The 23,502-nt window shown below is 37.0% G+C and overlaps 1 protein-coding gene across 1 annotated transcript in view; it reads left to right on the top strand.

Annotated features, from left to right (window-relative positions):
* The window catches only part of MEIKIN (meiotic kinetochore factor), a 141,977-nt gene that overhangs the window by 47,665 nt on the left and 70,810 nt on the right, over window positions 1–23,502 (top strand). The window contains exons 7-9 of the mRNA XM_082380435.1: window positions 4,813–4,977; window positions 6,060–6,140; window positions 16,403–16,522. Of these exons, the coding sequence (XP_082236561.1) occupies window positions 4,813–4,977; window positions 6,060–6,140; window positions 16,403–16,522 (366 nt within the window). The remainder of the gene's footprint in view (window positions 1–4,812; window positions 4,978–6,059; window positions 6,141–16,402; window positions 16,523–23,502) is intronic.

The following is a 23,502-nucleotide window of genomic DNA, read 5'->3' as shown; positions in this document are numbered from 1 at the left end:
CAAAATATATAAAGAACCTATATAACTCAACAGCAAAAAGCAAAAAATTCAATTTTTAAATGGACAAAGTACCTGAATAGACATTTTCCCAAAGAGCATATACAGGTGGTCGATAGGTACATGAAAATGTGCTCAATATCACTAATCATAAGGGAAATGCAAATCAAAACCACAATGAGATACCACCTTGAACCTGTTAGGATGGCTGTTATCAAAAAGCCAAAGCTAACAAATGTTGACAACGATGTGGAGAAAAGGGAACACTTATACACTGTTGGCGGGAATGTAAATTGGTACAACCATTATGGACAACCATATAACAGTTCCTCAAAAAATTAAAAATAGAACTACCATGTAATCCAGCAATCTCACTCCCAGGTATGTATCCAAAAGAAGTGAAATAAGTATCTCAAGGAGTTATCTGCACTCCCATGTTCATTGCAGCATTATTCACAATAACGAAGATATGGAAACAACCTAAATGTCCTTCATTGGATGAATGGATAAAGAAAATGTGATATAGATGTAGAAAATGGCATATTATTCAGCCATAAAAAGAAGGAAATCTTGCCATTTGCGACAATCTGTATGAACCTGTAGGGCATTATGCTAAGTGAAATAAACCAGAGAAAGATAAATACTGTATGGTATTGCTTATATGTGGGGAAAAAAAGCCAATTTCATTACAGAGAATAGAACAGTGGTTGCCAGGGTCTTGGGGATGAGGAAATGGTGAGATGTAGGTTAAACAGTACAAACTTTCAGTTATAAGAAAAATAAGTTCTGAGGGTCTGACATTAGCATGGTGACAATAGTTAATAATATGGTATTGTATATTTTAAAAGTTGCTGAAAATATATTTTAAGCTTTCTCACAATGCACACTCCACAAATGTTAACTATGTGAGGTGATGGATATGTTAATTATCTTGATCTTGGTAATCATTCCACAATGTATATGTATATCAAATTATCACTTGTATGCTTTAAATATATATATTATTATATTTGTCAATTATTCCTCAATAAAGGTGGGAAAAAAAGAAAAAAATAAAGTAAGGAAGTAATGATTATCTATAGAGATTAACTCTGATGGGAAATAGGGGAAAAGAACAGTAACTACAGGGAGAGGCAGGGTCAGAGGAAATTTATTCTGTTTTGTTTTAAAGATGGGATATGTGGGGTCATTTCTGAGGGCTAATGGGAATAATAGAAGGAAAGAAGAAGGAATAGCTGAATGTAACTCAGTAGGCAACTGGAGCTCCCTGTGACCTAGAGATCTAGTTGAAGTTGACCTGAATTTCACTTTTTTAACCTAAAGCAATGAAGAATCTTCCACATAATTCTATGTTTTCTTTTCCATGCTTCTTTGCTTCCTCCTGGTTACATTTCCCTTTCCTGTTTCCATGCATGCTGTCTCAGTTTCATACTCCATCATCTCTCTCTCTCTCTCTCTCTCTCTCTCTCTCTCTCTCACACACACACACACACACACACACACACACCTTTCTATACAAATCAAGCATCTTATAATTTGTGTGTCACATGTTACATTAAATGCCATTTCTTATGCTCTTGCATGTTCTGCCCCTTCTCAAAAGCTGTGTTCCTAAGTTTCTCTTCCTGACTATAGCTTTACCATTTCTGGGATGCTGGTCTATGAGAACTTCCTTATATTATTTTGAAGAAGATATGCAGATGGCCAATAAGTACATGAAAAGATGCTCAATATCCTTAGTCATTAGGGAAATGCAAATCAAAACCACAATGAGGTATGACTTCATATCCACTAGGATGACTATAATCAAAAAGACAGATAAGGGAATTCCATGGTGGTCCAGTGGTCAGGACTCGGCACTTTCACTGCTGTGGCCCGGGTTCATTCCCTGGTCGGGGAGCTACAATTCTGCAAGCTGCACAGTATGGCCAAAAAAAAAAAGCAAGACAGACAATAATAAATGTTGGTGATGATGTGGAGAAATGAGAACCTTCAAACATTGTGGTGTGAATGTAAAATAGTACAGCTGATTTGTAAAATAATTTGGCAGTTCTTCAAAATTTTAAACGTGGAGTTACCATAGGACTCAGCAATTCTACTCTTAGGTTTATACCCAGGAGAAATAAAAGCATACATCCTTACGAAAACTTAAACATGAATGTTCTTGACAGCATTTATTCACAACAGGCAAAAAGTGGAAACAACACCAGTGTCCATCTCCTGATGAATGGGTAAATAAAATGTGGTATATCCATACAATAGAATATTATTTGGCAATGAAAACCAATGAAGCACTGATACATGCTACAACTTGGATGAACCTTGAAAAAACTGTGCACTGTGAAATAAGCCAGTCACAAAAGGCCGCGTATTATATGACTCCATTTATAGGAAGTGTCCAGGATAGGCAAATATATAAAGACAGCCATAGATTAGTAGTTACTTAGGGCTGATGGGGATGGAATGGAGATTGACTGCTAGTGGTTATGGGGTTCCTTTTAGTGGGGACAAAAATGTTCTAAAATAGGCTGTGGTGATGATTGCACAACCCTGTGAATGTATTAAAAACCATTGAATTTTACCCTTTAAATGGGTGAATTTTATGGTGAGTTATATCTCAATAAAGCTATTTAAAAAAAAACAAACAAACAGCTTCCCTATACTATTATATGGAGGAGAGAAGTCCTTGAAAAGATGAGGAAGGATGAGATCCAGAATACCAGTGGAGGAACTGGCATTTAAAAGAGGAGGGAGATTTCTATTGTGGTATACTTGTAGATATAGTGGTAGCAGGGTGGATATTGTGCTTAGAAGGACCCCATGCTTCATTTAATGCTCTGTTTTCACCATCTTGACATTTTAAATAGCTTTTAAACATTGGGGCCCCACAATTTTATTTTGCACTGGGCCCCCAAAATTATGAGTCTCGAGTGAGTAGTTGGATGCTGTTTGATGTCTTTTATTGTTGCAGGGAAGGGTGAGCCAAAGATGTCAGTTGCAGATGGTAGAAGGAAGGAGGCTAGAGGTTTAAGGAAAATTGGGTGATTTTGAAATAGTCATGAGAAACTAGAGAAGTGTAGAAGAGGTGCCAATCTGTGGCTACTCCTTTTGAGTTTGTGGTGCTGTTGGTATGCCACATTGTATAATTTTCTCCAACACTTAATTGCACTGGCGGTACAGTGGATATTGATGTTAGGGTTCATCAGGCTGGGGATTTGTCAGGCATCTGTGATAGGAGGAGAAAGCGATAAGAAAGTAGTTATAATGATGGTTGGTGGTAGATAAGGAAGGAATAAGACAGGAGAAAGATCATGGAGGAGATAACATTGTAGGATCAGTAAATTGGAGATTTCAATGACAGGGAAGTTTATTTCCTGAAGATAATTATGCGGGGTTGGACAAATATAGGAAGCTATTTGAATTGATTGATTCTGTAGTTTCTATTGATGGCAAGGGCTAAGTTTGATCATAGAGTGAATGAAATGCCATGAGGGGAAAAGGTTATTGGAAATGCAGAGATCAAGCAACTTAGAGACCAGTTGGTTGGCTGGGTTATCCCCTTGAATGATGAAATTGCTGAGAATGATGACAGGAGTGAGAGAAAAGGCTGTATGCAAGGTGTGAAATCTTCAGTGAAAGAAAGGAGTTAATAGATGACAGTAAGTACCTCACTCTTTGCTCCATACCTTTGTTCTTTCTTTGCTTGGACTATATCAATACCTTATACCTCTTCTACTTCCCTCCCCTCCCCTTTCTTTATCATCCTCTTTATCCCCTTACCCTCAACTCAAAATCTTGTCATTCTCAAATTGCATTCTCCTCAGTTATGTTGCATATATTTAAACTTTGAATATTGTTATACTTTATTTATTTATTTTAATTAATTTATTTATTTATTTTTGGCTGTGTTGGGGCTTCGTTGCTGCGCACGGTCTTTCTCTAGTTGCAGTGAGCAGGGGCTACTCTTCGTTGGCAGTGCGCAGGCTTCTCATTGTGGTGGCTTGTCTTTGTTGCGTAGCATGGGCTCTAGGCACGTGGGCTTCAGTAGTTGTGGCACACGGACTCAGTAGTTGTGGCTCGTGGGCTCTAGAGCACAGGCTCAGTAGTTGTAGCGCACGGGCTTAGCTGCTCCACGGCATGTGGGATCTTCCTGGACCAAGGCTCGAACCCATGTCCCCTGCATTGGCAGGTGGATTCTTAACCACCAGGGAAGTCCCTGAATATTATTATAAACACATCTTGAAAGCATAAGACAAGTCACATAACTTAGGACAAGCAGTCACTGAACAGTTTTCAGTGCAGGGACTAGTTGGTAAAGCAATACACTTTCTTGTAGTTGCAGCTTCCTGATGTCTTAGAAAGGACTTTTTGTTTCTTAAATGAAGATTATTGCATAATAAAGATATTTATATAAATATATTTAATGTTTTCTCTAAAATTTAGTTTTAAATAGTGACAAATAAATAGATCTTATTATCATTATTCTTTTCACAGAATACTGTTTGGGAGATGTTACCGTAAATGTGGTAGGACAATTTTTTGAGCTGAGTAAAATTCAGACTATTTTGTCTTTCAACAGATTTTTTTTCCTTAAATATATTAAAATCCTTACTTTTTAAAAAAAAAACTTTTATCTTTAAGTTTAAAACTTTCTTTCAAGTTGAGGGAATTATAGATAGAAATATATATCCCATTTTAATTATAACAATTATAACACACATAAATATAAAACAATAAAAATAGGACATCTGAGAGATGATACAAATGTTTTTATAGCATTGTGAAATGTGTTTTATGATTCTGAATTTGTTTCAGCCTGAAAAAGATCCTGAACCTAGAGATACAAATTTTCAAACAACATTAAGCTCTCATCACCTAAATATCAAGGTTTCATCATCTCACCAGTGGTCTTTTGTAGAGAGCAGTGCAGGTAGATCAGTTGCTAAAGTTCTGCTGCCTCAGCCCCTCAAACCTGCGTTGGTAAGCACTGGCCTTTTATTGACTAATTCTTGAAAAGACTATAAAAAGAATATGTACTTATTAGGAAAATTTAGGTATGCATTAATGTCTTAGCAAATCTAGGAACAAATGCAGAGAATCTATATACTGCCTGCTTTATACAGGCAGATGTTTTTTAAATGGATTGACTGTTGACAATTGTGTCACTTGAGACCACTGGGAAGAGATTATTCCGGCAGAATTAAGAGTTCAAGTGGCATATTGGAGGGGGTAATACCTGAGAAAGGAAAGCAGGGAAGAAGGAAGATTGGGCTGGAATAGCCTCAGTCTTCAATGCAGATCTGACAAAGGCTCTCCCAGTGGAGAGGTCTGGAGCAAGGATTGTCCATTACAGGAATATTATGTTGGGCTGCTATGCTTAGATGTTGGCTGAGGCTTGCCCAAGAAGATGATGGCCTCAACCTAAAAGCTGAAGCAGATTCTAAAGGTGTTGCAGCTGGGCACTATCAGCTAACTGCATTCCCTGCAGTGGAACAGCATGTATTATTTGTAACCTTTGCATGGCAATTCCTAGAGTAGAATAATCCCTATTGTTCAGATGAACAAATTAAAAGATTATATAGGTAATAAATTAGAGAACTAACATATTTAGTGTACTAGGTAAATATACCTATAATTTTTTTGATAAAATCTTCCTAATAAATATTCCAGATTATGTCTTGAACAACTAGTTTAAGAGATTTTAAGCCAGAAAGAAAGAGTTCAAGAAAGAAAAGACGAAAGAAAGAAAAAAGAAACCTAACACAACTTCCCTGTGATGTTCAGGTTTTATGAGTTTGGGTTCCAGGCTTGGCAGCATATAATGACACCTATTCAGAGATATATCATTTTTACCACAAAGAGTTCTTTTGTAAGTTGTTTGACCTAGCTCAAGACAAAAAATTCTTTAGTTTCCTGTCTAGTGTTTTAAAATTTAATTAGCATATTAAAATTTTATTACTATGACATATGATATAGTATACTATTAAAATTTTGTTTGTACTGTATTAAGGTATTTTATTTCTTTCTGCTATTCAATTCCCTGTTTCACAAAATACTGATAGAACACAACTTCCAGTACTTCTGATAAGAAAAGCAGAGGCCTGTTAACAAGTACTCCGTCTTCACAAACAGCTGGTTTAATGGTAAGTGTTACTAGCATTTGGCACTTGTAGTATCTATTTTCTGGCTCCCTGTTCTTCCCATTATTCTATTTCTCTTAGACCAGGGGAATATCGCACATAGACAATAATGACTGTAATTTCTGTTGCATAAACATACTTTCACTGGAAGTACTCTATATACTGCTATACATGAAAGAAAGATTTCTTTCTTTTTTAAAAAATTTTTTTTATTGTGGCAAAATATATATAACATAAAATTTACCATTTTAACCATTTTTAAATATACAGTTCAAGTACATTCACATTGTTGTGCAACCATCACCACCAACCATACTGAGAAATTTTTCATCTTGCAAAACTGAAATTTCATACCCATTAAACAATAACTCCCCATTCCTTCCTCCCCCAGTCCCTTGTTACCACCATTCTACTTTCTGTCTCTATGAATCTGACTGTTCTAGGTACTTCATATAAATGGAATCATACAGTATTTGTCTTTTTTGTGACTGACTTATTTCACTTAGCATGATGTCTTCAAGGATTATCCATGTTGTAGCATGTGTCAGAATTTACTTCCTTTTTAAAGGCTAAATAATATTACATTGTATGAATATACCACATTTTGTTTATCCATTCTTCTGTCTATGGGCATTTAGTTGCTTCCATCTTTTGGCTATTGTGAATAATGCTGCTATGAACATGGGTGTAAAAATATCTCTTTGTGACCCTGCTTTCAATTCTTTTGGGTATATTACTTGAAGTGGAATTGCTAGATTCTATAGTAATTCACTTTTTACCTTTTTGAGGAGCCACCATACTGTTTTCCATGTCGGTTTCACTATTTTACATTCCCACCACAATTTACAAAGGTTCCAATTTCTCTACATCCTTGCTAACACTTGTTATTTTCTGTGTTTTTTAAAAACTAATAGATGTGAGATGGTATCTCCTTGTGTTTTTTTTTAAACATCTTTATTGGAGTATAATTGCTTTACAATGGTGTGCTAGCCTCTGCTCTACAACAAAGTGAATCAGCCATACATATACACACATCTCCATATCTCTTCCCTCTTGAATCTCCCTCCCTCCCACCCTCCCAATCCCACCCCTCTAGGTGGTCACAAAGCACCGAGCTGATCTCCCTGTGCTATGCAGCTGCTTCCCACTAGCTATAGGTTTTACATTTGGTAGTGTATATATGTCCATGCCACTCTCTCACTTTGTGCCAGCTTACGCTTCCCCCTCCCCATATGCTCAAGTCCATTCTCTAGTAGGTCTGCATCTTTATTCCCGTCTTGCCCCTAGGTTCTTCATGACAAGTTTTTTTTTTTTTTTTTAGATTCCATATATATGTGTTAGCATACGGTATTTGTTTTTCTCTTTCTGACTTACTTCACTCTGTATGGCAGACTCTAGGTCCATCCACCTCACTCCAAATAACTCAATTTCGTTTCTTTTTATGGCTGAGTAATATTCCATTGTATATATGTGCCACATCTTCTTTATCCATTCATCTGTTGATGGACACTTAGGTTGCTTCCATGTCCTGGCTATTGTGAATAGAACTGCAATGACCATTGTGGTACATGACTCTTTTTGAATTATGGTTTTCTCAGGGTATATGCCCAGTAGTGGGATTGCTGGGTTGTATGGTAGTGCTATTTTTAGTTTTTTAAGGAACCTCCATACTGTCCTCCATAGTGGCTGTATCAATTTACATTCCCACCGACAGTGCAACAGGGTTCCCTTTTCTCCACACCCTTTCCAGCATTTATTGTTTGTAGATTTTTTGTGATGGGCATTCTGACCGGTGTGAGATGATATCTCATTGTAGTTTTGATTTGCATTTCTCTAATGATTAATGATGTTGAGCATTCTTTCATGTGTTTGTTGGCAATCTGTATATCTTCTTTGGAGAAATGTCTATTTAGGTCTTCTGCCCATTTTTGGATTGGGTTGATGTTTTTTTGATACTGAGCTGCATGAGCTGCTTGTAAATTTTGGAGATTAATCGTTTGTCAGTTGCTTCATTTGCAAATATTTTCTCCCATTCTGAGGGTTGTCTTTTCGTCTTCTTTATGGTTTCCTTTTCTGTGCAAAAGCTTTTAAGTTTCATTAGGTCCCATTTGTTTATTTTTTGTTTTTATTTCCATTTCTCTAGGAGGTGGATCAAAAAGGATCTTCCTGTGATGTATGTCATAGAGTATTGTGCCTATGTTTTCCTCTAAGAGTTTGATCGTGTCTGGCCTTACATTTAGGTCTTTAATCCATCTTGAGTTTATTTTTGTGTGTGGTGTTAGGGAGTGTTCTAATTTCATTCTTTTACATGTAGCTGTCCAGTTTTCCCAGCACCACTTATTGAAGAGGCTATCTTTTCTCCACTGTATATTCTTGCCTCCTTTATCAAAGATAAGGTGACCATATGTGCATGGGTTTATCTCTGGGCTTTCCATCCTGTTCCATTGATCTATATTTCTGTTTTTGTGCCAGTACCATACTGTCTTGATTACTGTAGCTTTGTAGTATAGTCTGAAGTCAGGGAGCCTGATTCCTCCAGCTCCTGTTTTTCTTTCTCAAGATTGCTTTGGCTATTCGGAGTCTTTTGTGTTTCCATACAAATTGTGCAATTTTTTGTTCTAGTTCTGTGAAAAATGCCAGTGGTAATTTGATAGGGATTGCACTGAATCTGTAGATTGCTTTGGGTAGTATAGTCATTTTCACAATGTTGATTCTTCCAATCCAAGAACATGGTATATCTCTCCGTCTGTTTGTATCATCTTTAATTTCTTTCATCAGTGTCTTATAATTTTCTGCATGCAGGTCTTTTGTCTCCTTAGGTAGGTTTATTCCTAGATATTTTATTCTTTTTGTTGCAATGGTAAACGGGAGTGTTTTCTTAATTTCACTTTCAGATTTTTCATCATGGGTGTGTAGGAATGCAAGAGATTTCTGTGCATTAATTTTGTATCCTGCTACTTTACCAAATTCATTGATTAGCTCTAGTAGTTTTCTGGTAGCATCTTTAGGATTCTCTATGTATAGTATCATGTCATCTGCAAACAGTGACAGCTTTACTTCTTCTTTTCCAATTTGGATTCCTTTTATTTCTTTTTCTTCTCTGATTGCTATGGCTAAAACGTCCAAAACTATGTTGAATAGTAATGGTGAGAGTGGGCAACCCTGTCTTGTTCCTGATCTTAGTGGAAATGGTTTCAGTTTTTCACCATTGAGGATGATGTTGGCTGTGGGTTTGTCATATATGGCCTTTATTATGTTGAGGTAAGTTCCCTCTATGCCTACTTTCTGCAGGGCTTTTATCATAAATGGGTATTGAAGTTTGTCGAAAGCTTTTTCTGCATCTATTGAGATGATCATATGGTTTTTCTCCTTCAATTTGTTAATATGTTGTATCACATTGATTGATTTGCATATATTGAAGAATCCTTGCATTCCTGGGATAAACACACTTGATCATGGTGTATGATCCTTTTAATGTGCTGTTGGATTCTGTTTGCTAGTATTTTGTTGGGGATTTTTGCATCTATGTTCATCAGTGATATTGGCCTGTAGTTTTCTTTCTTTGTGACATCTTTGTCTGGTTTTGGTATCAGGGTGATGGTGGCCTCATAGAATGAGTTGGGGAGTGTTCCTCCCTCTGCTATATTTTGGAAGAGTTTCAGAAGGACAGATGTTAGCTCTTCTCTAAATGTTTGATAGAATTCACCTGTGAAGCCATCTGGTCCTGAGCTCTTTTTTGTTGGAAGATTTTTAATCACAGTTTCACTTTCAGTGTTTGTGATTGGTCTGTTCATATTTCCTATTTCTTCCTGGTTCAGTCTCGGAAGGTTGTGCATTTCTAAGAATTTGTCCCTTTCTTCCAGGTTTTCCATTTTATTGGCATATAGTTGCTTGTAGTAATCTCTCATGATCCTTTGTATTTCTGCAGTGTCAGTTGTTACTTCTTTTTCATTTCTAATTCTATTGATTTGCATCTTCTCCCTTTTTTTCTTGATGAGTCTGGCTAATGGTTTATCAATTTTGTTTATCTTCTGAAAGAACCAGCTTTTAGTTTTATTGATCTTTGCTATTGTTTCCTTCATTTCTTTTTCATTTATTTCTGATCTGATCTTTATGATTTCTTTCCTTCTGCTAACTTTGGGGTTTTTTTGTTCTTCTTTCTCTTATTGCTTTAGGTGTAAGGTTAGGTTGTTTATTTACGATGTTTCTTGTTTCTTAAGGTAGGATTGTATTGCTATAAACTTCCCTCTTAGAACTGCTTTTGCGGCATCGCATAGGTTTTGCGTCATCGTGTTTTCATTGTCATTTGTTTCTAGGTAGTTTTTGATTTCCTCTTTGATTTCTTCAGTGATCTCTTGGTTATTAAGTAGTGTATTGTTTAGCTTCCATGTGTTTGTATTTTTTACAGATTTTTTCCTGTAATTGATATCTAGTCTTATAGCGTTGTAGTCAGAAAAGATACTTGATACAATTTCAATTTTCTTAAGTTTACCAAGGCTTGATTTGTGACCCAAGATATGATCTATCCTGGAGAAGGTTCCATGAGCACTTGAGAAGAAAGTGTATTCTGTTGATTTTGGTTGGAATGTCCTATAAATATCAATTAAGTCCGTCTTGTTTAATGTATCATTTAAAGCTTGTGTTTCCTTATTTGCTTTCGTTTTGGATGATCTATCCATTGGTGAAAGTGGGGTGTTAAAGTCCCCTACTATGATTGTGTTACTGTCGATTTCCCCTTTTATGGCTGTTAGTATTTGCCTTATGTATTGAGGTGCTCCTATGTTGGGTGTATAAGTATTTACAATTGTTATATCTTCTTCTTGGATTGATCCCATGATTGTTATGTAGTGTTCTTCTTTGTCTCTTTTAATAGTCTTGATTTTAAAGTCTATTTTGTCTGATATGAGAATTGCTACTCCAGCTTTCTTTTGATTTCCATTTGCATGGAATATCTTTTTCCCTCCCCTCGCTTTCACTCTGTATGTGTCCCTAGGTCTGAAGTGGGTTTGTTGTAGACAGCATATATATGGGTTTTGTTTCTGTATCCATTCAGCCAGTCTATGACTTTTGATTGGAGCCTTTAATCCATTTACATTTAAGGTAGTTATTGATATGTATGTTCCTATTACCATTTTCTACGTTGTTTTGGGTTTGTTATTGTAGGTGTTTTTCTTCCCTTGTGTTTCCTGCCTAGAGAAGTTCCTTTAACATTTGTTGTAAAGCTGGTTTGGTGGTGCTGAATTCTCTTAGCTTTTGCTTGTCTGTAAAGGTTTTGGTTTCTCCATCAAATCTAAATGAGATACTTGCTGGGAAGAGTAATCTATGTTGTAGGTTTTTCCCCTTCATCACTTTAAATATGTCCTGCCACTCCCTTCTGGCTTGCAGAGTTTCTGCTGAAAGATCAGCTGTTAACCTTATGGGAATTCCCTTGTGCATTATTTGTTGTTTTTCTCTTGCTGCTTTTAATATTTTTTCTTTGTATTTAATTTTTGATAGCTTGATTAATATGTGTCTTGGCATGTTTTTCCTTGGATTTATCCTGTATGGGACTCTCTGTGCTTCCTGGACTTGATTAACTATTTCCTTTCCCATATTAGGGAAGTTTTCAACTATAATCTCTTCCCATATTTTCTCAGTCCCTTTCTTTTTCTCTTCTTCTTCTGGGACCCCTATAATTCGAATGCTGGTGCGTTTAATGTTGTCCCAGAGGTCTCTGAGACTGTCCTCAATTCTTTTCATTCTTTTTTCTTTATTCTGCTCTGCAGTAGTTATTTCCACTATTTTATCTTCCAGGTCACTTATCTGTTCTTCTGCCTTAGTTATTCTGCTATTGATCCCTTCTAGAGAATTTTTAATTTCATTTATTGTGCTGTTCATCACTGTTTGTTTGCTCTTTAGTTCTTCTAGGTCCTTGTTAAACGTTTCTTGTATTTTCTCCATCATATTTCTAAGATTTTGGATCATCTTTACTTTCATTATTCTGAATTCTTTTTCAGGTAGACTGCCTATTTCCTCTTCATTTGTTAGGTCTGGTGGGTTTTTACCTTGCTCCTTCATCTGCTGTGTGTTTTTCTGTCTTCTCATTTTGCTTAACTTACTGTGTTTGGGGTCTCGTTTTCGCAGGCTGCAGGCTCGTAGTTCCCGTTGTTTTTGGTGTCTGCCCCCAGTGGCTAAGTTTGGTTCAGTGTGTTGTGTATAGGCTTCCTGGTGGAGGGGACTAGTGCCTGTGTTCTGGTGGATGAGGCTGGATCTTGTCTTTCTGGTGGGCAGGTACACGTCTAGTGGTGTGTTTTGGGGTGTCTGTGGCCTTATTATGATTTGAGGCAGCCTCTCTGCTAATGGGTGGGGTTGTATTCCTGTCTTGTTAGTTGTTTGACATAGGGTGTCCAGCACTGTAGCTTGCTGGTCGTTGAGTGGAGCTGGGTCTTGCCGTTGAGATGGAGATCTCTGGGAGATTTTCACCGTTTGATATTATGTGTAGCTGGGAGGTCTCTTGTGGACCAGTGTCCTGAACTTGGCTCTCCCACCTCAGAGGCACAGCCCTGACACCTGGCTGGAGCACCAAGAGCCTGTCATACACACGGCTCAAACCAGGTACGTGGGGAGTTTCTTGCCTTTTGGGAGGTCTGAGTTCTTCTGCCAGCGTTCAGTAAGTGTTCTGTAGGAGTTGTTCCACATGTAGATGTATTTCTGATGTATTTGTGGGGAGGAAGGTGATCTCCACGTCTTACTCCTCTGCCTTCTTGAAGCTCCTCTCTCTCCTTGTGGTTTTGATTTGTATTTCCCTAATGGCTTGTGATGTTGAGCATCTTTTCATATGCTTATTGGCCATTTTTATATCTTCTTTTGAGAAATGTCTTTTCAAGTTCTTTGCTCATTTAAAAAATCAGGTTGTTTATTTTTTTGTTGTTCAATTGTAGGAGTTCTTTATGTATTCTAGATATTAACCCCTTATCAGATATATGGTTTGCAAATATTTTCTCCCATTTTGTGGGTTACCTTTTCATTCTGTTGATAGTGTCCTTTGATGCAGAAAAATTTTAAATTTTTATGTAGTCCAGTTTATCTTTTGTTGTTGTTTTTGTTGCCTTTGCTTTTGTGTCATATCCAAGAATTCATTATTAAATGCAGTGTCATGAAGGTTTCTCCCTGTGTTTTCTTCTAAGAATCTATAATTTAGCTCTTACTCAGCCAGGGTTCTTCTTAGGTTCAACTAAACAGCAGGTATACAGCTTGCAAGCAGAGCAGGATCAGATGTTCCTCTTTAGCAGGAGCAGTCCTCACAGAAGTCCATGTAGTAGCTTACGTAGCAGTCTGGGGACAGTTCAGATATAAGGAGATGAGATCCAGTATCTTTTGTAATAACACATAGGTGTAGCTTCCAGGGTCCCCACAAGGGATATGCCTAATTACAAGAGTCAGGGAAGACCAAAATATGGTGCCTTTTCTAGTATTTATTTACTTATAGTGCACGTATAGTTCCTCCCAGTCCAGATGCAATTTCTCAATCAGATACCATTTTTACCCTAAGCAATGTTACCTAGTAATACAGTTGACATTCTTACCTTTATCCTAGTGGAACAGAGCTGGAGAGTTAACCAAAGATCACTTTTTCAAGATGGGAAAAAGGTGTCTGTGAACACTCTGCTCATAATCTTTCCAGTGTTCTAAAGATTAATACTTTTTCTAGAAAATGACTTCCACTTTTTATTCATTTTTGTTTTATATTTTGGGTTAAAATGTATATATGAGAAATGTGTTTAAAAATGAGTTTTTTCCCCTACAAAACTAATCTATTGACTATTTTGTAAATACCAACATCTTTTTAAAATTAAGCTATAATTCACATTTTATAAAATTCACCTTACTAAAGTGTGAATTCAGTGACTTTTAGTATACTCAGAAGGTTGTGCAGCCATTACCCCCTAATTTAGGAACATTTAGGAACATTTTTAGGAACATTTTTTATCACCCCCTTAGCAGTCACTTACCATTCCCCCCATCTCACGCTTCAGCTCCTGGAAATTACTAATCTACTTTCTGTGTCTTTAGGTTTGCTTATTAATAAGTGGCCATTTCATATAAATTGTATCATACAGTACGTGGCCTTTTGTGTCTAGCTGCTTTCACTTACAATATTTTCAAGATTCATCCATGTTACAGCATTTATCAGTACCTTGTTCCTTATTTATGGCTGAATAATATCCCATTATAAGGATATACCACATTTTATTTTCTAATTCATCAGTTTATGGGCATTTGGATGAATAATAGTGCTATGAGTGTTCGTGTACAAGTCTTTGTATGGATATATGTTTTCCTATAAGTGGAAGAAGAATTAATCGGTTACATGGTACCTGTATTTTTAATACTTTTTTTGTGGTGGACTTTTAAAAACAGCTTTATTGAGGTACAGTTCACCTATTTAGAGTATAAATTTCAGCATTTTTTAGTATATTCACAAATATGTGCCATTATCACCCCAGTCAATTTTAGAACATTTTTATCACCTCAGAAACAAACCCTGTACCCTTTAACCATTACTATTATCCCCTTATTCCTCCATCCCACTATCTGGCCCCAAGCAACCACTAATCCACTTTCCGTCTCAGTAGATTTCCTGGACATTTTATATGAATAAAATCATATAATATGTAGTCTTTTGTGACTAACTTCTTTTACTTAGCATAATGTTTTCAAGGTATCAATACTTCTTTCCTTTTCATGGCCAAACAATATTCTATTGTGTTCATGGCCATTTGGGTTATTTCTGCCTTTGGACTATTATGAATAAAGCTGCCATAAACATTCAGGTACAAGCTTTTGTGTGGATATATGTTTTCATTTCTCTTGAGTATATACCTAGAAGTAAAATTGAAGGGTTATATGGTAACTCTATGGTTGATCATTAGAGGAATTGATAGACTGTTTTCCAAAGTGGTTGAATAGTTTTACATTCCCAGCAGCAGTGTATGAGTGTTCTGATTTGTCTATATTCTTACCAACACTTACTATCATCCATCTTTTGGGGTGTGAAGTTGTATCTCATTGTGATTTTGTAATGGAGCTTATTGGCCCTTTGTATATCTTCTTTGGAGAAATGTCTACTCAGATCCTTTGCTCATTTAAAAGTTAGGTTATTTGTCTTTTTATTGTTGAGTTGTAAGTGTTCTTTATATGTTCTAGATACTAGACCCTTATCAGATAAATGATTTTCAAATATTTTCTCCCATTCTGTAGGTAAATACCAGTGTCTTTTAATAAATAAAAATACTTTTGAGAACACTTAATGGCTTAACATTTTAAGGTCTACATTTTGTTACCAAATGAGTCTGAGATTAATTGCCCTTTGGTTCTTCTACACCAAATGAGGCATATAGATTCCCCTCAATTCCAAGCTGTCATTCCTTGGCTGACTACACTGAAAGGAGGCCAGTTGACTCAAGGACTTCTGGAGATTTTCATTTTCTAGGGCCTCACTTTAATGTGACCTTCCTAACACTGTTTCAAGATACACATTGATAGGCCTGAAGTTGTTCTGTCCTCCTACAAGGAAGAGGAGCTAGGCAAGGGTAGACGCCCCCCACTCCCTACCCAGCACAGTTGATAATTCATTTTGGGCACACATACATGTGTTGTAGCCTAGGTTCAGGCCAGATCTAGTCTGATCTGGATAGTCAACATGGCAAAGCTTCTTGGAATCCCGAACTAAAGAGTATGGATCATGACTTTGGTTTTAAATATTTTGAATTTGATGTAGAAATATGTGGTGATTTAAGTAACCTGATAATGATATGGTTATGGTGCTCAGGAAAGAGATAGAGATTTAAAAATCTCTAGTGTACAATTGGTAGGCAAAAAGAAGGCAAGGGTAGAACACTGGGGAAGGCTGACAGTTAAGGGAAGAGCAGGAGAAATTATTCCATGAGGTGTAGTTGCTGGGTAGGTGAATTTCATTTAGTAGGCACTTAATATATATAAATTAAATTGTACTTTAGCAAATGAAAATTCCTATTTAAAAAATAATTTTAAAGCTAAAGAGCCTTGTATTCTTCTTTATAGATTCACTTGTTCCCAGTTAAACATGCATCTTTTGAAGAAGTATTTGTAAATATCAGCAATTATATTAATTCAGATAAAATTATTCATATGTCAAGTTCACAAGAAAATCATTCTATTGAGAGAGTAGTTCTACTTTCCTTTAATTAAAAATATTGTTTTTGCAACATTGAGCTTCTACAAAAGAGTAATATATTCTTTTATAGATTGATTTGTCCTCAGTGCAAAAAACATCTTTTGAAGAACTGTTTCCAAATGTCAGCAATTATGTTAATTCAAATGAAATTGTTCCTGGGTCAACTTTGCAAGAAAATTCTTCAAATGAGGTAGTATTTTCAAATTTTCCTTCATTTACTAAAAGAAATAATTACTGTTATATTGGATACTTTGTATATGAGATACTTTAAGAGATCTGTAACTCAGTTGAGGCTAACATCATCTACATGTGGAGTCAGCTATCAGATATAATTCCAAATAAAGGATATTAGGCTGCCACAGCCAAAACACTTTGCATCATCAGGACCTAGGGATATTAAACAACTAGAGGAAATAGTATTATCCTACTTGAATCCAAAACTCAGTTTTTGTCTGTGCATATAAATTGTAGACATCAACCTAGTTGTGTTAGAATGAATATATGGAAGTACTATGATCCACTAATAAAACTCATAACTCTAAGGGCCATGGGGGGTGGGGTGAGAGTAAAGAAAGAGGATGACCAGAAAAAGAGAGAAGAACAGAAGAGAGAGAAAGAGACAGAAAGAAGGGGAGAGAGGGCAGACAAGAGAGAGATAAAGAATAAGACAAGAAAGAGGCAGAGAGAAAAAGAAATTAAAAGGCAGAACGTAGGGATGGGTAGTGGTTCATTGCAGCTAGACCTTTTCACTGTGACCCTGGAGTGAAGGTTGGGATGCAGGTGGTGAGGAGAAAGCTGGAGATGAGATTGTAGAGATCAACAGGGGCCAGTATCAAAGAACATCTTATAATCTATGTTAAGGAATTTGGATTTTTTCTTGAGGGGGGGGCTGGTAAGGGATTGTAAACAGGAGATATCAAATGTTCTTGTATAAAGTTTATTTTGGCTCCAGGGGTGGAGAACAGATTGTAAAAGGCTGAGACTAGAGGCAACTTGAGGGATAATCTCCAGAGAAAGAGAGTAAGAGAAAGAAAGAATATAGGGTAAGAGGCTTAAGGATAGTAAAAATAGTTTGGAATAGGAGTTTGGGGGAATGAAAGAATTAGGGAAACCAAGATTATAGCCCATTGTTGAGATCCCAGTTGAAACTGAGAACTATTGCTTTTTAAAAAAACATTCTTTATTGAGGTATAATATAAATGACATGCAATAAACTGCACATATTTAAAGTGTGCAATTTAAAAGTTTTCACGTATGTAAGCACCTTTGAAACAACCACCACAATCAAGATAGTGAAAATATCCATTACCAAAATTTCCTCCTACCATTTTATAATTTCTTTCTTTCTGCCCCACCCTCTGCTCCCTAAGCAACTACTGATCTAGTTACTGTCATTATAGATTGGATTTTGGAGTCACGAGAGAGGGGGAGGGAGGGGGAAGGGGAGGGGGGAGAGGGAGAGGGGGAGAGGGGGAGAGAGGGAGAGAGGGAGAAAGGGAGAGGGGGAGAGAGGGAGAGAGGGAGAAAGGGAGAGAGGGAGAGAGGGAGAGAGAGAGAGAGAGAGAGTTTTTTGGTCTGGCTTCTTTTACTCAGCATAATTATTTTGAGATTCAGCCATGTTGTTGAGTGTATCAATAGTTTGTTCCTTTTTATTGCTAAGTAGTATTCCATTGCATGGTATACCATAATTTATTTAACCATTCACCTATTTATGGACATTCAGATTGTTTAACTGCTGGGAACATTTGTGTACAAGTATTTGTATTGACAAAGAATCTCTCCTTGATCAAACTTGAGTTAAGCTACTCTGAGCCCTCTTCTCAACTTGGCCTTGACCTTGGGCTTCCACGTCCATCCTTGAATACAGTTTTAGCAAGAATTCTGCTACGTCAGTTTAGAGAGAGTCCCCCACCCCTGATACCTGATCACCCTGGCTGCCTTTAGCAGCCTGGCCTATTAAGTCTAATTCGGTTCCTGGACCCAATTTCAACGAGTGTGCGATGGGGAAGGTTTTCCCACACCTCCAACAAGCGATGCTCCAGGCACCAGCTGGGTATCATAGATTTCAACCCAATTCTGACACTATCTACCCAGAGATAGCATCAGATTCCGCAGGTAAAGGACTCCGTCCCACAGGAACACCTTCCACTTCAGACACCAATTGCAAGCCCAGGTTATTACCTGTGTTTCTGACAGACTGGCTACAAATTGGAGGTTCCTGTGACCCCGTTCTTGGACTTCAGACTCCAGTCACAAGTCCAGATTGTTACATTTACTTCTGACTTACTGGCTATAAATCAGAGGTTCTCACAACCCTCTCCTTGGGTTTGATTAATTTTCTAGAGCAGCTCACAGAACTCAGAAAAACATTTTACTTACTAAATTACTGGTTTATTATAAAAGGATATAATTCAGGAACAGCCAGATAGAAGACATGCATAGGGCAAGGTATGAGGAAAGGGTGCAGAGCTTCCATGCTTTTTCTTGGAGTGCCATTCTCCCCAAATCTCACCAACCCAGAAGCTGTTTGAACCCTGTACTTTTGGAGTTTTATGGAGGCTTCATTGCACAGGCATGGTTGATTAAATCAATGGTCATTGGTGATTCATTCAACCTCTAGCTCCTCTCTCTTCCCTTATGAGGAGAGGTTATGATGTGGGCCTGAAATTTCCAACCCTGTAATCACATAGCTGGTTTCCCTGGCAACCAGCCCCATCCTTTTTTTTCTTTTTAAATTAATTAACTTATTTATTTATTTTTTGGCTGCGTTGGGTCTTTGTTGCTGCACACGGGCTTTCTCTAGTTGTGGTGAGCGGGGGCTACTCTTCGTTGCGGTGCGTGGGCTTCTCATTGTGGTGGCTCCTCTTGTTGCAGAACATGGGCTCTAGGTGCGCGGGCTTCAGTAGTTGTGGCACGTGGGCTCAGTAGTTGTGGCTCACAGGCTTTAGAGCGCAGGCTCAGTAGTTGTGGCACACAGGCTTAGTTGCTCAACGGCACGTGGGATCTTCCCAGACAGGGCTGGAACCCGTGTCCCCTGCATTGGCAGGCGGATTCTTAACCACTGCGCCACCAGGGAAGTCCCTCATCCTTAAGTGCAGTTCAAAAGTCACTTTATTAATGTAACAAAAGATACCTCATTGCTCTCATCACTTAGAAAATTCCAAGGGTTTTAGGAGCTCTATGCCAGAAATGGGGGCAAAGATCAAATATATATTTCCTATCATAAATCATAGTATCACAGATCAGTTTAGCAGGAATCCCTCTACCCTTGATGTCTCCTCATAGCAGTTTTCCATCCTCTGATGCCTTCACTCCCTTCATTGGCTATAAATCCCCAGCTGTCTTTGCTGTATTTGGAGTTGGACCCAATCTCTCTCTGCTGTTGCAGTACCCCTATTACAATAGTTTTGAATAAAGTCTTCCTTATTGTTTTAACAAGTATCAGAATATACTTTCTTTTACGGGATGGATGTATATTTTCTTTCCTCTTGGGTAGATATCTAAGAGTGGAAATTGCCAAGCTGTTTTCCAAAGTGGTTATACCATATCTTACATTTCCACTAGCAGTGTTTGAAACATGTAGTTGCTTGTGAAACAGTGTCATTTGAAGAACATAAATTTTTAACTTCAACGAAGTCCAACTTGTCAGTTTTTTAATAGGGTGTGCCTTTGTTGTCATATCTAAGAAATCTTTGCCTAACCCAAGGTCACAAAGATAGTCTATGTTTTCTTTTTTTAAAAATAAATTTATTTATTTATTTATTTATTTTTGGCTGCGTTGGGTCTTCATTGCTACACGCAGGCTTTCTCTAGTTGTGGCGAGTGGGAGCTACTCTTCGTTGCAGTGCACGGGCTTCTCACTGTGGTGGCTTCTCTTGTTGTGGAGTACGGGCTCTAGGCGCGCGGGCTTCAGTAGTTGTGGCTTGTGGGCTCTAGAGCGCAGGCTCAGTAGTTGTGGTGCACAGGCCCAGGTGCTCTGCAGCATGTGGGATCTTCCCAGACCAGGGATCGAACCCATGTCCCCTGCATTGGCAGGCAGATTCTTAACCACTGCACCACCAGGGAAGTCCGATCTATGTTTTCTTCTAGAAGTTTTATAGTTTAAAGTTTTACACTTATGCCTATGAATTAATTTTATTATATGAGGTAAGGTATGGATTCAAGTTCATTTTTTTGCATATTGACATTCAGTTATTCTAGCACCATTTGTGGAAATGCTATCCTTTCTTCACTGTATTGCCTTTGCATCTTTGCTGAAAAACAGTTATCCCTGTATATGTATGGGTTTGTGTCTGGATTCTCTATATTGTTCCATTCATCTACTTGTCTACCTTTATGCCAATACCATGCAGTATTGAATAATGTGGCACTATAGTAATTCTTGAAATCAGACAGTGTTACCCCTCTAACTTTGTTATTCTTTTTCAGTTGTTTTGGCTATTCTAGGTCCTTTGCATTTCTATATGAATTTTAGGATCAGCTTGTCAATTTCTACAAAAAAAAAAACCAAAACAAAACCCTGATGGGATTTTGATTAAGATTGCATTGAATCTGTAGATTAATTTGCGGGTAATTGACATCATAACAAGATTGAGTTTCCCATCTTAAGAAAAAGGTGTATCTGTCCATTTTTTAGGTGTTCTTCAACATCTCTCTGAAATATTTTGTAATTTTTATTGTACAGGTCATTATTCCCACCTGATGTTATTATTTCTCACCTGATTTCAATATTTCATATTTTTGATGCTATTAATTTCAATTTCTCCCTATTCATTGCTAGCATATAGAAATACACATTTTTTTAATTTGATTATTATATTAGTCTTCTTGGGCTGCCATAACAAAATACCATAGACTGGGGGGTATTAAACAACAGAAGTTTATTTTTTCCCAGTTCTGGAGGCCAGGAAGTCCAAGACCAAAGTGCTGGCCTATTCAGTTCCTGATAGGGCTCTTTTCCTCGCTTGTAGATGGCCACCATCTTGCTATGACTTCACATGGTCTTTTCTCTCTTTGCACAAAGAAAGAGAGGGCTCTGGTGTTTCTTCCTTTTCTTATGAGGGCACCAGACCTCTCAGATTTGGGCCTCACCCTTATGAACTCATATCACCCTCTCATAGACCCTGTCTCCAAATACAGTCTCGTTGAGGGTTATGACTTCAACATATGAATTTTGTAGGGACACAAACACTCAGTTCATAACAAAGGTACTGTAAACTTGCTAGTCTTAATTATTAGCTCTAGTAGTTTCTTCCCCTAAAGGTTCCATTAGACCATAAGCGATTATGTCATCTGTGAATAAAAAACAGTTTTACTTCTTCCTTTCCAATATGGATGCCTTTTTTTCCTTGCATAATTGCATTGGCTCCATCCTCCTGTACAATGTTGAGAGAGAGCAGTAGGGAGAGCAGACACCCTTGCAGTAGTTCACTATTAAGTATGATATTACCTGTAGGTTTTTCTTAGGTTGAGGAAGTTTCCTTCTATTCCTAATATGCTTGAGAGAGTTTATCTGGAATGGATGTTGGATTTTTGCCAAAGGTACTTCTTGTGTCTTTTAAGGTGATCATAGGGTTTTTCTTTCAGTTTGTTAATATGGTGAATTGATGATGATTGTGAATTGAATATAATATAATTGAATATAATATATTGATTGATGTTATGTTAAATCAACTCTGCCTCCTAGGATAAACCCTACTTGGTTGTGGTGTATTTTTCTTTTTATATATTTTTGGATTTGATTTGCTTAAATTTTTGCATCATTGTTCATGAGAGTCTGTACTTTTATTTTCTTTTGATGTGTATGTCTGGTTTTGGTATCAGAGTAATGATAACCTCATAGAACAAGTCGGGAAGTATTCCTTCCTCTTCGATTTTCTGGAAAAGATTGCCTTAAATGTTGGGTGGAATTCACTATTTAAGCCATCTAGGCCTGGAATTTTCTTTGTTGGAAGGAAATAAACTATATTTACAACCTCTTTAGGGCTATTCAACTTATCTCTTTCTTCTTGAGTGAACTTTGGTAGTTTGTGTATTTCAAGGAATTTGTCCATTTTCTGTAAACTTATTCATTTATTATCAAATATTTATAATATTTTCTTATTATTCTTTAATATATTGGCATCTGTAGTAATGTAATCTTTCTCATTCCTGATATTGATAATTTGTGTCTTCTCTCTTTTTCTTTTTCCCTGAACAATCTGGTTTCTGCTCTAATATTTTCTTTAGTCTGCTTACTTTGGGTTTAATTAGCTCTTCTTTTTTTACTTTCTTAAGATGGAAGCTGAGGTCATTGATATGAGACCTTTCTTCTTTTCTAATATAGGTTTTAATGCTACAGATTTCCTTCAACTACTGCTTTAGCAGCAACCCACAAGTTTTGACATGCTGCGTTTTCATTTTCATGCACTTCAAATACTTTCCACTTTCCCTACTTATTTATTCTTTGATCCATGGGCTGTTTAGAAGTGTGCTATTACCCAAATATCTGAAAAATTTCCAGAGATATTTCTGTTACAGATTTCTAATTTCATTCCACTGTGGTCTGAGACCATACTTTATATGCCTAGAATCCTTTTAAATTTGTTGAGACATGTTTTATAACCAATATGGTTTATTTTGGTGAATGTTCTGTGTGTACTTTAGCATAATGGGTATTCTGCTTTTGTTGGGTAAAGTGGTCTATAAATGTCAATCATGTCAGATTGATTGGTAATGATGTTCAAGTTGACTATATCCTTGCTAATTTTTTGCCTACTTGGTCTATTGATTATTAAGAGGTATTGAAATCTCGTACTATAATGGTAGATTTCTCTCTTTCTCCTTTTAGTCCTATTCTTTTTTGTTTCACATATTTTGAAGCTCTGTTACTAGGTGTATAAACATTTACAGTGTTTAGGATTGTTTTGTCTTCTTGATTAATTCACCCCTTTATCATGAAAGACCTTATTTATCCCTGGTAATATTCTTTGCATAGAAATCTCCTTTGTCTGATATTAATATAGCTACTCCAGCTTTCTTTTGACTGTTGTTAGCATGGTGTATATTTTTGCATCTTTTTACTTTAAAAAAAATTTGTAGAGAAGTCTTAGTTTTATAGCAAAATTGAGAGGAAGGTTCAGTGATCTCTCATATACTCACTACTCCCACACATGCATAGCCATAACCATT

The sequence above is a fragment of the Balaenoptera borealis genome, assembly GCF_965194805.1.
Source record: "Balaenoptera borealis genome assembly, chromosome: 2".
In the NCBI taxonomy this organism is placed as follows: domain Eukaryota; kingdom Metazoa; phylum Chordata; class Mammalia; order Artiodactyla; family Balaenopteridae; genus Balaenoptera; species Balaenoptera borealis.
This window is presented reverse-complemented; position numbering and strand designations above follow the sequence as displayed.